At 41.0% G+C, this 16364-nt stretch overlaps 1 protein-coding gene and 1 long non-coding RNA gene across 5 annotated transcripts in view; one reads left to right on the top strand and one right to left on the bottom strand.

Annotated features, from left to right (window-relative positions):
- LOC125163939 (uncharacterized) overlaps positions 1–16364 on the bottom strand; it is a 100998-nt gene that overhangs the window by 14129 nt on the left and 70505 nt on the right. The window lies entirely within an intron of this gene.
- Positions 1–16364, top strand: part of IDO2 (indoleamine 2,3-dioxygenase 2) — a 73609-nt gene that overhangs the window by 43096 nt on the left and 14149 nt on the right. For 3 of the 4 annotated variants that reach the window (XM_047856281.1, XM_047856283.1, XM_047856284.1), the window contains 3 exons: positions 509–523; positions 4713–4812; positions 6883–7000. In XM_047856281.1, coding sequence (XP_047712237.1) covers positions 509–523; positions 4713–4812; positions 6883–7000 — 233 coding nt within the window. The remainder of the gene's footprint in view (positions 1–508; positions 524–4712; positions 4813–6882; positions 7001–16364) is intronic. The other variant, XM_047856282.1, reaches the window with a different exon arrangement.

Below are 16364 nucleotides of genomic sequence, written 5' to 3'. Positions count from 1 at the left end.
AGTGACCAAAACAGGAAGATTTTATACCTTTAGACAAGAAAACAATACATTTGGGAAGAATTGACAAGACATAGGGGTTTGGGCTTAGGGTTAGCAAATTAGTGAAGGTGTATTTACACAGGCTTCTTGGCCCTAAATTCCCTCTCGGGTTAATTTTCCTTGTACAGGTTGGGTCACATACCAGATTTATTTCCTGCTTTCAGGGAAACAAAGGAAGTCAGAATGTCCTTCTTGTGCCAGCTCTTTCTTACATAACATTAGTTCAAATAATCAGTGTGCCAAAGCAGTGCATTTGGGGTGGAGCAATTCTGCTCTCCTTCAGACCCACAGTGTAGTCACGACCTGTGACATCCAAAGTGTGCATGGATGTGTGTGTGTGCATGTGCATTTGGACACAAATGTATGTGCCTGTGTCTATGTCCTCTCAAAACGCATACCAGTTTAGAAACTGATTTGTTCTTTTATTTCCTTTTTCTCTTTGTGGTTATTGATACTGAAATTTGACTAGACCCCTGGAAATCAGGTAAGTTCTCAGAAATCGTTCACTAACTTTAGAATCCATGCTAACTAAAAGCTTACAAATAAATGAAAAGGAAAGCACATCAAATTTTGTATATAGTATATAAACTATCTAAAAATGCCTGAAAAAGAACAAAGAGAACAAGACAGGGATATTTCACTCTCACCACTGAACATAGTACTAGAAGTCTTAGCCTCAGCAATCAGACAACAAAAAGAAATAAAAGGCATCCAAATTGGCAATGAAGAAATCAAACTTTCACTATTTATAGATGATATGATGTTCTTTTAAGAAAACCCAAAGACTCCACCAAAAAATTGCTAGAATGAATACATGAATTCAGCAAAGTTGCAGGACATAAAGTCAGCATACAGAAATCACTGCAGTTCCTTTCTTTTTTTTTTTTAATGTTTATTTATTGTGAGACAGAGCATGTGGGGGAGGGGAGGGGAGAGAGAGAATCCCAAGCAAGCTCCACATTCAATGCAGAGCCCAATGTGGGGCTGGATCTCACAGCTGTGAGATTATGACCTGAATTGATATCAAGGATCAGAGGCTCAATCAACTATGCCACACAGGTGCCCCAGAAATATGTTGCATTTCTATACACCAGTAATGAAGCAGCAGAAAAAGAAATAAAGGAATTGATCCCATTTGCAACTGCACCCAAAACAATAAGATACATATGAATAAACCTAACCAAAGAGGCAAATGATCTGTACTCTGAAAACTATAGAACACTTATGAAAGAAACTGAAAAAGACACAAGAAATGGAAAAAACATTCCATACTCATGAATTGGAAGAATAAACATTGTTAAAATGCCCATACTACCCAAAGCAATGTATACATTCAATGCAATCCCTATCAAAATACCACCAGCATTTTTCACAGAGCTGGAACAAACGATTCTAAAATTTGTATGGAACCACAAAAGACCCCAAATAGCCAAAGCAATCCTGAGAAAGAACAGCAAAACTGGGGACATCACGACTCCAGACTTCAAGCTTTAATGCAAAGCTTGTCCTCAAGACATTTGTCCTCAAGACAATATGGTACTGGCACAAAAACAGACACATAGATCAGTGGAACAGAATAGGAAACCCAGAAATGGACCCCCAACTATATGGTCAATTCATCTTTGACAAAGCAGGAAAGAATATCCAATGGAAAAAAAGACAGCCTCTTCAACAAATGGTTTTGGGAAAACTGGATGACAACATGCAGAAGAAAGAAACTGGACCACTTTCTTACCCAAAACACAAAAATAAATTCGCCATGGATGAAAGACCTAATGTGAGACAGGAAACCATCAACATTCTACAGGAGAACATAGGCAGAAACCTTTCTGACCTAGGCCATAGCAACTTCTTATGAGACATGTTGCTAGAGGCAAGGGAAACAAGCAAAGATGAACTATTTCAGCCAACAAAACTGAAAGGCAGTCTACAGAATGGGAGAATATATTTGCAAGTGACATATCAGATAAAGGGTTAGTATCTATAAAGTACTTACCAAATTCAACACCCTGAAAAATAAATAATCCAGTTAAGAAATAGGGAGAAAACATGAATAGACATTTTTCCAAAGAAGACATCCAGATGGCTAACAGACACATGAAAAGATGCTCAACATCACTCATCATCAGGGAAATACAAATCACAACCACAATGAGACACCACCTCACTCCTGTCAGAATAGCTAAAATTAACAACACAAGAAACAACAGATGTTGGCGAAGATGTGGAGTAACAGCAACCCTCTTACAGTATTAGTGGGAATGCAAATTGATGCAGTCACTGTGGAAAATAGTATGGAGGTTCCTCAAAAAGTCAAAAATAGAACTGCCCTATGATCCAGCAATTGCACTACTAGGTATTTACCCAAAGGATAAAAAAAATATAGATTGATAGTGTACATGTGCTCCAATGTTTATAGCAGCATTATCAACAATAGTCAAAATGTGGAGAGAGCCCAAATGTCCACAGACTGATGAATGGATAAAGGAGATATGATATATACACACATACATACATATATACATACACACACACACACACACACACACACACACACATACACACACAATGGCATATTACTCTGCCATCAAAAAGAATGAAATCATGGGGCACCTGAGTGGCTCAACTGGTTGAACCTCCAACTCTTGATTTCTGCTCAGGTTGTGATATCATAGTTGTGATCTCACATTCGTGAAATGGAGCCCCACATGTAGCTCTGCACTGAGCACGGAGCCTGCTTGGGATTCTCTCTCTCTCTGTGTCCCTCTCATGCTTGCACTCTTTCTCTCAAAATAAATAAACAAACATTAAGAAAAAAAAAAAGAGTGAAATCTTGCAATTTCCAAAGACGTGGAGGGAGCTAGACAGTATTATGCTAACAAAAATAAATCAGTCACAGAAAGACAAATACTATATGATTTCATTCATATGTGGAATTAAAGAAGAAAAACAGAAGAACATATGGAAAGGAAAAAAAAGAGAGTGGGAAGCAAAACATAAGAAACTCTTGTAATTTTTTTTATAAATTCTTTTTAATGTTTATTTTTGATAGAGAGAGAGGGAGGGCATGAGCGGGGGAGGGGCAGAGAGAGAGAGGGAGACACAGAATCTGAAGTAGACTCCAGCTTGAGCTGTCGGCACAGAGTCTGATGCAGGGCTCAAACTCAGCAACTGTGAGATCATGACCTGAGCCAAAGTTGGATGCTTAACCAACTGAGCCACCCAGGCACCCTTACATAAGAGACTCTTAATGATAGAAAACAAACTGAGGGTTAATGGAGGGAGGGGGGTGGTGGATGGTATAAATGGGTTATGGGTATTAAAGAGGGAACTGGTTATGATGAGCACTGGGTGCTATATGTAACTGATGAGTCACTAAATTAAAAAAAAATTAATTAAAAAAATTAAAAAATAAAAATAAAAATGCCTGAAAAAAAGACTAGAGGGAAATGTGCAAAAAATTAAAAGTCCAAAAATTAACAATGGTCCCTGTGCTTTGTAAGGATTAGGTGATTAATTTTCTTTACTATATTTTCAAGTCTGTTCATAATGAAGCAAATAAAGTTCAATGCAAGAAAAGAAAAAAAAAACTTTAAAAATTCTCTAAATCCTCTGTGATTCTTTGAAGTCTAAGACCTGAAAAAGATCTATGGTCTCACCATAGCTTATATGAAAGGCCAAAATTGTAGAGTGGTTTCTATAGCTACAGAAGAATCCCTTTGAAATATCTTGTTTTACATGGACTGGAGCTCATGGGCCAGGTTTGGTCCAGACATCCTCAGGTTCCTCTTTCCCCAGAGAGAAAAATTAGCCTCTAAATTGACATTGCCTCTCCTCAGCTCAATGAAGGCATTCCGTATAAAAACTGTAGCTCAGCAGATGGAGAGTGGAAGGATGAAGAAGCCACTTTCCACACAAGTGTAACTTCGCTGGCACAATGGAGTTCCTGACTTATTTTTCTTTTGTGTTTGTTTTTCATCTCTGGTCATGCTTAAAATGTTAGAGACAGAAGTGATTTATGGAGTGAAATTTTAGGTTTTGCAGATTGGACTGATATCTGGAATATTTGAATCTAGATAGCTGGTCATTTAAAGATGATTCTATGATGGTCTTGCAGCTGTCATTCTTACATAATACAGCACTTGGGGGAAAAGGTCACTGATGAGAGAAAGCACTCACCTGAGTTATGAAATATTCCTGCCCTGGTCCTGTGACTAATCAGCTGCATGACTTTGGGGAAACCATTTTGCTTCCTTGGGCCATAGTTTCAAGTCTAAAAAAGGAGCATGAAATTAGCTGTTGTCTGTGGTCACTATACCTCTAAGACTGCCCCTGCTCCTGATGGGGATGGTGTGATGGGCCACAGACTGGCCCTGTGGAGAATCAGCAGTGCCTGCCCAGTTATATGTCAGCTGTTCCACTGGGAGGACATGCTAGACTTTGAGAGTCCTCTGGTCCTTGACCATGGTCTTGAATAGGTAGGTCTATTCTCTTTCCTTTCTGGAGCAGAGCTGGAGGCAGATTCTCCTCCTCAGAGCTATTCTACAGAGATGAGAGGGGTTTTCTTCGAGTCTACTTGCTCTTGCATTTGTCTGGCTCTGAGGTGGTCTTTGGGCCCTGCTCACACCACAGTGTACAAACCTCTCTAAACATGTGGTCATTTCCTTCCCAAGGAACTTGGACGTCATTTTCTCATTTCCTGGGGAAGAAAGCCTGCGTGGCTTTATACTGGTGACTGTTTTGGTGGAGAAGGCAGCAGTACCTGGGATTAAGGTATTTTCTTCATGGCTTTTTTTTTTTTTGTCCTAAATGAGAAATTAGTCTGAGCTTTACTTCCCACCAAGTCCCTTTCCCTGTAGAGAACTAATAAATATAGATGAGTATCGGCCTTGTCCTACTTGGTGTATGTCTGGGAAAAGAGGTCTGATCTCTAGCCCACAGCTCTCCCTTTCTTCAACTACTGCATCACTTGGAATGACCATTCAACCATTCAACTGACATGTCTTGTTCTGAATAATGTATGTCTGGGAGAACAAGACAGATACTGTTCTGGACGCTATAGAAGCTCACCATCCAGTAGAGAAAGATGGACTGATGTATGGGGTAACAAGAAACAAAAACAAAAACAAAAACCCAGTGTTTTTCATGAAAAAACATCTAAGACCTAATCCAGACTTGCAGGATCAGGCAAAGGGAAATGACAGCTGAAGTTAAAATCTGAGTGATGTATGGGAATTAAGCAGGAAGTAAGAATGGAAGTGGGTATTCATTCCTGGCAGAGAAAACTGTTATGCAAAAGCGTCAGAAAACAGTGAACCCTCTTCAGAGGACAGTGAACCCTCACTGAGAATACCTAGCCCTGAGCTTGCATATTTGAACTCCTTCAGGGGTCAGGTAGATAACAGAAAGTTCAGGTGTAAAGCAAATGAAGGTGCAGTGACAGATAATCATCTAGGGAATGCTTGCCTTGCACAAAGATATTTAGATTAGATTTAAGTCTTTCCTCACTACCTTCCCTGGTGAACATTCTTTGAGTGCTTACTGTGTCCTCAGTAGAGTGACCAGATCATGGGATGATTACCTTAGCACCCTCTTTCAGTCTCAAAAGTGAAACTATATGCTTACTTTACTTCTCCTTCGTGTGTTTAGTTCACTGAAAGATACAGAGTAAAGCATTGGTCTTCAAATTATAGCTCAAATAAGGTAGAGACTGCCAGAGGACAAGGAAGTCTTCCTGGTGAATGGAGCTCTGATGCTACGGGATCTACAGAATCTGTCTGATTTTATGTACAACAGAGCTCAGGAGTGAGGCTGCCCTAGTTCAAGGTCCTAGAAGTAGAAATGATCATAATGATGAAGGACCATAAGGCAAGCTGAGGGCCAAACACAAGCTAGCACAACCCACCCCCTCCCCAAGTGGGATATGTGTGATATTTCTCAGGCACTCCTGGCTGCCCAAGAACAAAGGAAACAGATGGTTAACTGATAGAAATTACTGTCATACAGGACATGAGTCTCCATCAGTTTACAAAGGTCTTACAAAGGTCTTTGCAAGAAAAAGGCAATCTTATCAATAGCTTAATCTCCAGAAACCTGTGGACTCAGTTTCCTGGAGCCCTAATATCACCTTCCCCTCCACAGAGATATGGGGAGCAAAGGCAAGAAGGAAATGGCGGGTAAAATTACATTTCTTTATAACCTGCAGCCCATTGACAAATATTTAAGGCAAATACAAAGCAGACCATTTCTCCAGAAACCCCCTATTGTCATAATGTGAATGCCTTACTAGAGGGAAAACAACCTTAGCTTGACAACAGCAAGGCCTCAGGCATCTTAGACTTCTCTTTAGCATATCAAAGTCCTTCTGGAGGCCTCCCCCCAACTCCATAGTATATAACCAGTCACTCTGTACAACCCCAGTGCCCAAGGGTCCTGTCCCTGTGCTTTCATAGGATCACCTTTTTGCACCAAAGACATCTCAAAAATTCTTTCTTGGCCATTGACTCCAGACCCCCACCACTCCAAAACCCCATCAATAATATGAGATAAATCCAGAAGAAAGAACAAAATTGATTAGAGTTATGCCCTTGAGAGGTACAAGAAGTAGCAGTCAATGGAAAAGCTCCAGAAAGTCTTAACTAGGGATCTATCTGAAGGGTGCCCAGAAAGATTCTGGCTCTCAGGAAAACCTCACAGGATGTTTAGTTTAGGAATGCCCCTGGGGAGCCCTGCCTAACAATCCAGCAGTCAGGTGGGTCCCCTTTTTCTAGATTCCCACAGCTTTGCTGCTCTACCTCAGTGGACTGAATGTTAATGAATTGAGTGAATGAATCTCCTCTTCAGGCACTTGTTCAGGCAGTGAATGCCATCTTGCAGCCCAGCCAGAACTCGTTGCTTCAAGCCCTGCAGCGACTGAGACTCTGCATTCAGGATATCACCAGAACTTTAGGACAAATGCATGGTATGAGGCTTCTGAAGGCTGAGGGCTTTGCTCGGGAAGACATAAAATGTCAAAATGTCAATGTCTTTGTTTTAAGGCAACCAAATGTTGTTCATGCTACTGAAAATGAACTCTCAGTTTGCAGTGACTTTCTCATGGTTTTATCGTTCTTTATATCTCTTGTGATTCAGTTGTTTCCTCTTCTGGCTAGCCAAAATATTTCCTTGCATGTAGAGGTCTTACGGTAACGAAGCTGGGGCTAAAAGGGTGGAGCACACGACATTGGTTGTATAAGCTCTATCCAGCAATGTTAGGTTACTGAAGGACAGAATTGTGATATGAGAGAGTTTGTCCTTACACTCTCTAAAGCCTCTCTCATTCTTTGTTCTCTAGTGGAAGCTGAGATGACTGACCTTGGCTTTGGGCCTTATCTGAGGGGCCTTCCATGGCTCCTCTGAGGCTAGTTTAAAGAGGAGTTGTTACAGGTGTGGCCAGTTAATCTTATCCTAACTGCAGCTCTTAACTCCTTTATCAGAAGAATCTAGAAAATGTAATTGTTGTGTGTTTGAAGAAGGTGTGGGAGAGGGGTGTGATCTGTTTAACAAGAGGGTAAGGATCTAAGTATCAGTTTCCATGGATCCTGCTTCACTGACAAATAGAGGGAGTCCAGGAAAGGAGAGGTTTATGGGAAACAGGACAGGAGGAAGCGAGGGAGGGAGGGAGAAAGGGAGGACACCAGCTTTATTACTTTTTATTAAGGGAGTAAATTTATTTGTCATCTCAGACTCTCTGCACTAGTGGAAGTCCATCAGAAGTCACAGGACTATGTATTATTTCCATTCAACATCCTGTTTTATATTTCAGATCCACACTTCCTCCACTTCCCTGAATTTTAATTTTAAAGCCCTCCTGATCACATCAAACAAGCTCTCTAAACTGAGTGACATAGATTTGAGCCTTAACAAGGTACCCTGAGTTTATTAGTCAGGATATCAAGACCAGGGGAAGTGACATTGCAGGTGCATTCAGATCATATTGATGAGGGAGCATAAGGCAAGCTGACACCCTGCATCCCCCCTCCCCCACCCCACCTCAGGTGGCGTATGTGTGATATTTCTCAGGCACTTCTGGCTGCCCAAGAACAAAGGAAAGGGGAAACAGATGGTTAACGGATAGAAATTATAGTCGTGCAGGACAGGAGTTTACAAATGTCTTAGTAAGTTTACAAATGTCTTAGTAAATTGTAATAAAAAGGTAATCTCATCAGTAGCCTAATCTCCAGAAACCTGTGGACTCAGTTTCCTGGAGCCCTAATATTATCCTTCCCTCCTTCGTGATGTGGGGAACAAAGGCAAGAAGGAAATGGCAGGTAAAATTACATTTCTTTATAATCTGCAGCCCCTTAACAAGTACTTGAGGCAAATACAGAGTGTACCATTTCTCCAGGAACCCCCTTCTGTCATAATGTGAATGTCTTACTAGAGGGAAAACAACCTTCGCTTGACAATAGCAAGGCCTCAGGTATCTTAGGCATCCCCTTTAGCATATCAAAGTCCCTCTGGAGGCCTCCCCCCAACTCCATAGTATATAACCAGTCACTCTGCACAACCCCAGTGCAGCATTTACTGTCCAAGGGTTCTGTCCCTGTGCTTTCATAGAATCACCTTTTTGTACCAAAGACACCTCAAGAATTCCTTCTTGGCAGTCAGCTCCAGACCCCCATGACCCCCAAACCCCATCAGTATGAAAGAACAGAAGTGAGTAGTCTGGAACCTCACTGCCTGCTGCAGTAAGAGGGCACAGTCCTGTCTGTCACAAGCTTTCCTAGTGCTCATTGTCAGAGTCACTTTCTCAGCCCAGGCCAGCCCAGTGCTCTCTCTCCATTATCCCCTGCAGGAGTCTGGTGCCTTGGAGATTGCAGGGCTACTTTCCTTGTTTTGTTAAAAAGTTAATTTTCCCACACAGGCATGATTTATTCTAAAAGTTGTATCTGTAGTCACCGCAGTGAAACAGGAGTGCATCAGACTGCATTTTCCAAACAAGGCACAAAATCTTCCATCTCATAGGCTCCTTTCCAATGTGGCTCTGACGTGCCTGTCCTCAAGGAGTGCAGGCTGTGTCCTCACTTGTGGTATTGGTGGGCCTGTGACATGCCCGTAATCAATAGCACGCAGCAGAAGTGATGCTGCGTGAGCTTTGAGGGAAGGCTAGAGGGGGTGATGCAACTGTTACCTTGTATACTGAGTCACCACATAAAAATGCCACCTGCTCTGAGGCCACCATGCTGCGAGTGAGAACACCAGGCCTCACGGAGAGGCCATATGTAGGTGCTCTAGTTGGAAGCTGCCATGGAAGCGAATGAACCCTTGGATGACTCTAGATTTCCACCTTCAAACCGTCCTCAGTCTTCTAGTCATCCACCTGGGGGCCCAAATACTGTGAAGCACAGTGTGTCCTGTGTCCCGTCCCCTGTGTCCTGTCCAAATTTCTAGCCTGCAGATTCCAAGAGCATCATATACTGGTTGTTTCTTGCCCCTCACTTGGGAGTGGTTTGTTATGCAGCCACAGTAAACAGAAAAATGAAATGATAAAAATAACAAATACTAGAAACTTAAAGGGTTTGTTTTTTTTAAGTTTTAAGTTTTACTTATTAGAGAGAGAGAGAGAGAGCACACAGGTTGGAGAGGGGCAGAGAAAGGGAGAGACAGAATCCCAAGCAGGCTCCATGCTGTCAGCACAGAGCCTGATCTGGAACTTGAACTCATGAGCTGTGAAATCTGAGATCGGAACCTTGAGCTGAGATCAAGAGTCGGACGCTTCGCTTCACCAACTGCACCACTCAGGTGCCCCTGGAAACTGCCAGGTGTAAGGAATCACATAAATTGTGTCATTGTGTCTGGTTTGTAGTTGATGACTTTTTTCTGATGATCTTTAGAGCTCAGCAGCACTTCCCTCCCCCCCCCCCCCGCCTCTCCCATCCCCCCCCTCCGCCAAATGGAGCTCATGAATTTTTTTTTTCTTTCTGAGCTCAGCTTTAGCAAGAGTTGTGTGCTCTACTCCCTTCCTCCATAATTACCTCATTTCCAGGCAGGATAGCTTGAAAACATGCCCAACGCAGAGGAGAAGGTACTCTTTATTTTAAGGCTTCAATTTATATTTCTGAGAACCCCCATGTTATCACTGGGCCTTTGCCCAGCCCACAGGTGATTCCACCTCACAACCTTAACCTAGTCCTCAGCGCAGACGTACTCCTCTTCAGGCGGAAGTCCGTCACAGCACTAGACTTCCAGACTACACCCACACTGTGCATTGCTCGCTGAGTGTCAGCGCTGTGCACCTGTAAGATCCGTGTCTAGCTCCCCTTTTCTGGATGATTTGCAGAGAGCTCAACCAGGCCTGGGCATTGTGCTCTGTTGGAAGGCTAAAATATGTTCGGATTTCCAAGCATCCCGACTACACAAGCATGTCTTTTGGTAGGTTTCTGAATACCTCTTGTTTCTAAGAGTTAATTTCCTCCTTAGAAACGCTGAGAGATAAATTTCTCTCCAAAATGCCACGGAAAGTTTTGCCTTGTATTTCCTTCTGAATCAACACAATTTCCATCTTCTCCTTGACAGATTGCTGGCTGTAAGAATTTTTCCTTTAATGATAGCAAGGAGTAAAAATGTTTCCTTCTAAGAGTTTGGCATGTGTTTAAGTCAGGTTCTTACTCCGTGAGTTGGTACTAAATGATAGTGTGAATTCCTGCTGCTACCCTCTTCTGGCTGGCTCACTTAATTTTGCCTAAGGAAGTTTTCTTCCTAATTTGTAAACTTACTTTGTCTACAACTAATTGGAAACAAAATTATTGTTTCCATTTTTGTTTATCTTAAATTAAAGCTTAAAAGTGGCATGCAGTTAAGATATTTTTAGATTTGTTGAAAGCATTGTTGACATTGTATAAAACAATATTTGGTAAAGGTTTGTTTTGTTTTGTTTTGTTTTTTTGTTTTTTGTTTTTGGTAACTGATAAGTTTTTACTAATTTATAATTAGTAAGAGAGACTGTCTAGATGTTGGGCAGCTCTATGATTTGGGTCTATAAACGGCAATAATTAAATTCAGTACCCTTGGTTTATGTTAAGGCATTTGGATTTTCTTGGTGAAAGTCATTCCCCCTACCTTCCCAGCCTACTGATTTCTGGATCTTCAGCTCCCTGTGCAGTCTGAAGAAGGTATTGCAGTCAGAACTGTGCACTGATGAGAGAAACCTCTGGTAGTAATAAAAGTTATCCAAAGTTATCAAAGGTTAACTTTGAAAATAATAATAATAGAAAATAAATAAAGCAAAGTGGAAAATAATCAACACTGGGATTCTTCTCTGCTAAATACTGTGGGATAATAACGACTCCATTCATATTTCTAAAGTTGTCTTCACTCGTGGATTACTTACACATAGTAATCTCAGTATACCCTAGTCACCTGACCCACCATATTTTACCTTGAATCTTATTTTCTCATGTCAATGCATAAAATCAAGAAACATGCCCACACAAAATCAGTTCTCAAAATATTGAAGAGTCCCATGAGTCTTCACAAAAGATGTTTTTAGGCTTACAAGGAAGAATATACATTGCATATCACACATCAAAAATATCCAGAAATCTACAGCGATTATTATTGTTGCATATGGTTAAGATTCACTCAGATTTGCTTACCTATTATAACCTTCTTTTTGCCCTTCACTCCTTTACACACATCTCTTTTGCTACTAGGATTTCCTCTAGTGAGGACCTGCTGCTGGCTAACTCTCTCGTCTGAAAATTGCCCTGTTTCACTCCAATGCCTAAAGAATATATTTGCTAGCAACAATATTCCTGTAGATGTTGAGTAAATCCGTACAATATCTTTTAGCTTCCATTGTCACTACTAAGAAGTTAGATGTCAGGGAAACCTATCTTTTTCTGATCTGCTTGTGAGTTTCTCTTTATGGGTCTGTGTTGTTCCATTTATCATGGTTGGTTTCATTATGCTTCTTTAACTGATACGACTTATCATTCTGGAAAGTCCTTAGCCATCACATCCTCACAAATTGTGCCCCACTCTCTTTCTGTTTTCCTTCTTCAACTTTAATTGAGGATGTTAGACCTTGATCCACCATCTTCCATTCTCTTCTAGCCTTGCTGTTTTTTTCCCCATCTCTTTATTTCTCTGTGCTGCATTAATTCTTCTAATCTAATTAACTCATTGTCAACTGCTTCTAATCTGTTGCTGAATACATATATTGAAAAGGTTATTTTATTGTCTCATTTCCAGAAGTTATATTTTATTACTTTCTAACCTGTTTATTTTTCATACTTTTCTGTTCCCCAGAGACATTTTCAAGCTCACTTTTAGTTTTTTTCAACATACTACTTGTGGCTGTGTCATAATTTGTGTGTGATTCTAATATTGGAAACTTGATTGTTTCCTTCTTGTTATTTCTTTTTTCCTATTGTTGGTTGTCAGGTTGTCATGTTTTTTTTGTGTGTGTTTAGGCTTGTTTTGTTTTGCCTTTTTTTTTTTTTCCATTCTATATAATGCTCATTGTCCTTGGAACATTGTTTGTAGACAGTCTTTTGGAACTAGGGCAGAGAAATATTTGTACTTGGTTCTTCCTGGTTCTTGGGGACATTAAAATTCTGGACCATCTTGAAGCAAGTTCAGCAAGTGAGGGCCCATGTACCAATTAGACAATTTAAAGTTGGGCTAAGAATGTAAAAAAAAAAAAAAAAAAAAAAAAAAGTGTTCACAACTTTTCAGGGACAGATTTTTTTAAATCCTGTTTTGCTCAGTGCCAAGGTGACTTCGATTTTGTCTCTTGGGGGCAAGGAGTGGTGGGTTGGGAGCTCTGATGCACACTGATGTTGAGATATAGGTAGTTGGGACTTCCAGTTTAATATGAACAGGGTCTCCTGTAAAATTCCTTCCCATGGCTGGGGCCGGGGTCTTACTTATGACACCTACCATCCAGAGAAGCCACTAAAAGCAAGGCCAGGCATACCTGGATTGGGAAATGACTTCAGGAAAAAGAGGTTTTGCCACCCTAGTTTCTGCCTCCCATTCTGGGTTCCTGCTTTCCCTTAAAATTTTGCTTGGCAGTTCCTTCCTGTCTTTTCAGCTACGTGATGCCTTTAGGATATTTGCATCCTTTATCCCTCTTTTTGGATTGTTTTTAGTGGAAGGACAGATCTGAATGAAACAACACTCCACTACTGCAAATGAAAGTTTCTTTTTGGAATATCAATTGCATCTCTTCCTTTTTCTCTGTTTTTACCATCGCTTGCTCTGAACTTGGCTCCCATCATCACTTGCCAGGACTCTGCAGTGGTCTTGTAGCAGGTTTCTTGTACAGACAGTTATGACACTGAGGCTTTCTTTCCAGGAAGCAACTTTATTTGTGCCAGCACTGGTTCAGTTGGGTTTGTACCCGAAAAACTGAGCCCCGAATGCCACATGGCGTAGTCTTTTATGCATTTTCTACTTCTTTGTCTCCTATATATGGGTAATGTATAGACATTCGGTCTGATTGGGTGGTCTCATGTTACAGGGTCGTGAGGGATGTCACTTACACACATAGCGAGGTTGTCTTCCCTTACCCTGAGGTCTTTTATCACCAGATTCCTTAGGGAGGGGACCCTACAACAGTTTCTTTTCTGCCCTTTACCTTATCTATTTCCTTCTGTACACAGAAGCCTGAATCAGCTTTTAAAAGTGCACGCTGAAGCACTTTTACTCCCCCAACTCTTCAGTTTCTCTTCTGACACAGTACAGTAAGGTAGCTTCCAAACACATGTGGCTACTGAACACTTGAAAAGTGGCCAGGGTAGCTGGGGAACTAAATTTTTAATTGTATTTAATAGTAGTGAATTGATATTGAAACATAAAAACCGAATCAATGTAAAATAGTTGTTTGTTAAACACAGCTTTAGTACTGAATAGGTCATATGTCAGTTAATTGTTGAAAATTAAAAATCCAAGTTGAAATGCATTATAAGCGTAAAGTAGATTTTAAGTCTGTAAGGGTATAGACAAAATTTCAAAAACTTATCACAAGAAAACATATAATAATTTTTATATTGGTTATCTTTTGAGATTATAATATTTTGGATATGGTGGGTTAGCTAAAACATAGTATTGATATTAATTTTACCAACTTTTTTTTTTACCTTTTAAAATATGACTACTAGAAAATTTTAAATTATAAATGCCCATCACATTACATTCCTATTGCCCGCACTTGTTTTTCCATTATTTTAAGGATAAGGCCAAAATCCCAATCTTTCTGCAAGACCTAGCATGATCTGACCCCAGAATATTTTAATTTCAATTTATCTTTATTTGACACCATGCTTTCCTTCACCTGTTATTTCTGACACTAGCTTTTAGTTCCTGCAAAGAACTTCGGTCACAAGCATGGTGTGAAGGTGCACACATGAGTTTTGTCCTTCCACAGTGTCAACTTTAGTCAATCATAAAGCAAAGTTAACCACAGTTATAAAACATGTTCAGGATTCCAAACTCAATGACGTTTCACCATATGATTAAAGTTGGCTTCTTATATGGCACATGGAGCAGGACAGAAGACAACAAGCAAACAAGATAGCAGAAGATAACAAGATAACAGAAGGGTGTAGGAAGTGAACAAACTAAATGCAGAGTTGGTCTGTGGGCACACAGTTGAGATAAAGCCTCAGTCTGGTCCAGGTCAGCCCTTGGCACTTAGTGCTTATTACGTTCAAGCGGGGAAGGATCTCGGTTTTGTTCGGAGATCAATCTGGCAGAGCCTTCAGTGGCAGCTGCCTTTTCTTCGTGGTCAGGCATAGAGGTCATGTTGGAAGAGTCTGATAATTTGCTGCAAAAGTCTCCCCCCCCCCTTACTTTTTTCTTTTCGTTTTAAGTTTCTTTACTTATTTTGAGAGGGAGTGAGAGAGAGCACAAGTGGAGGAGGGGCAGAGAGAGAGAGAAAGAGAGAGAGAGAGAGAGAGAGAGAGAGAGAATCCCGCTTGGGCTCCATGCTGACAGCCCAGATGTGGGGCTCGGTCTCACAAACTGTGAGATCATGATCTCAGCTGAAATCAAGAGTTGGATGCTTAACCCACTGAGCTACCCAGGTGCCCCTGAGCCCTCTCCTTTTTAAATGGATTTAATGGTTCTTGGGCCCCTGCAGACCTCCTCTGGTCCTGTTTGTTATCAGTTCTGGGCTGTCAGGACTGATGCTGGTTGGGACAATATTTCGTAGCTGTGGTACCTTCGACTACTTGCGTCATTGTTTGATGCAGTCTCCTGCTTGACATGAGAGAATCCATTTTGCTCTCTACAACTTCCTCTACTTCAAGGCTTGTTTATGCACTATTTCTTCTGTTTCAGACATTCTTTCCCATTCACCCTCTGCCTGGTTCACACCTACTTATGCTTCAGATTTAAGTAAGCCCTGGTTTCATCCAGACACATAGAGCTGTTTACACCTTACCAACAATGCTACTAAATCTGGAGAAAGAAGAAGGTGCTAGAGCAGTCACAGCAACAGAAGAGACCAACAAGAGACATCAAGGAAAAGGACTAAGAAATGGCAGGGTATAGGTATGATCAGAGACAGAAGGAGGTGTCCAGGATGTATATAAGATTTCAAAGCCGGTTAAAAAAAATCATGATACCCCTGGCAAAGATTTGTCACTTGAAAGGTTGAATCAAGTTCTGCTTGATGGGTTGATTGATTTTCAAAGTAAATGGGCACACGGAGGAAGGATGATGAGCTTGCTTTGAGATATGTCATGCTCAAGGTGATGGTAGGATATTTAGTGGAAATTCGTGGCTTTGAAAGTTGGAATTACACGAAAAATTTACTGCCTGGTGGTCGTGGCCATCAGATGTATGGTTTGATTATGCATCGACAATGCTTTGTTGTAGTCAGTAATTGAGCACCTGTTGTGTTACTTTCCTGAGTGGGACCATATGAATATTACTAAAGTAATGTGAAAATATTACAGTAATTCAGGGGCTGTGGTTTTATTTTTTTTATTTATTTTTTATTTTTATTTTAAATTTTTTTTTTTCAACGTTTATTTATTTTTGGGACAGAGAGAGACAGAGCATGAACGGGGGAGGGGCAGAGAGAGAGGGAGACACAGAATCGGAAACAGGCTCCAGGCTCTGAGCCATCAGCCCAGAGCCCGACGCGGGGCTCGAACTCACGGACCGCGAGATCGTGACCTGGCTGAAGTCGGATGCTTAACCGACTGCGCCACCCAGGCGCCCCAAGGGGCTGTGGTTTTATAGCGCTTGATCCAAAGCAAGGATTTGCTGAGTTTTCGTTTGTGTAGAGGCTACTTCTCAGTATAAAATCTAAATCCCTACCCCTGCAAACT

Source organism: Prionailurus viverrinus, chromosome B1 (genome assembly GCF_022837055.1).
Source record: "Prionailurus viverrinus isolate Anna chromosome B1, UM_Priviv_1.0, whole genome shotgun sequence".
In the NCBI taxonomy this organism is placed as follows: domain Eukaryota; kingdom Metazoa; phylum Chordata; class Mammalia; order Carnivora; family Felidae; genus Prionailurus; species Prionailurus viverrinus.
The sequence above is the reverse complement of the archived record's forward strand: the minus strand, read 5'-3'. Positions and strand labels throughout refer to the sequence as shown.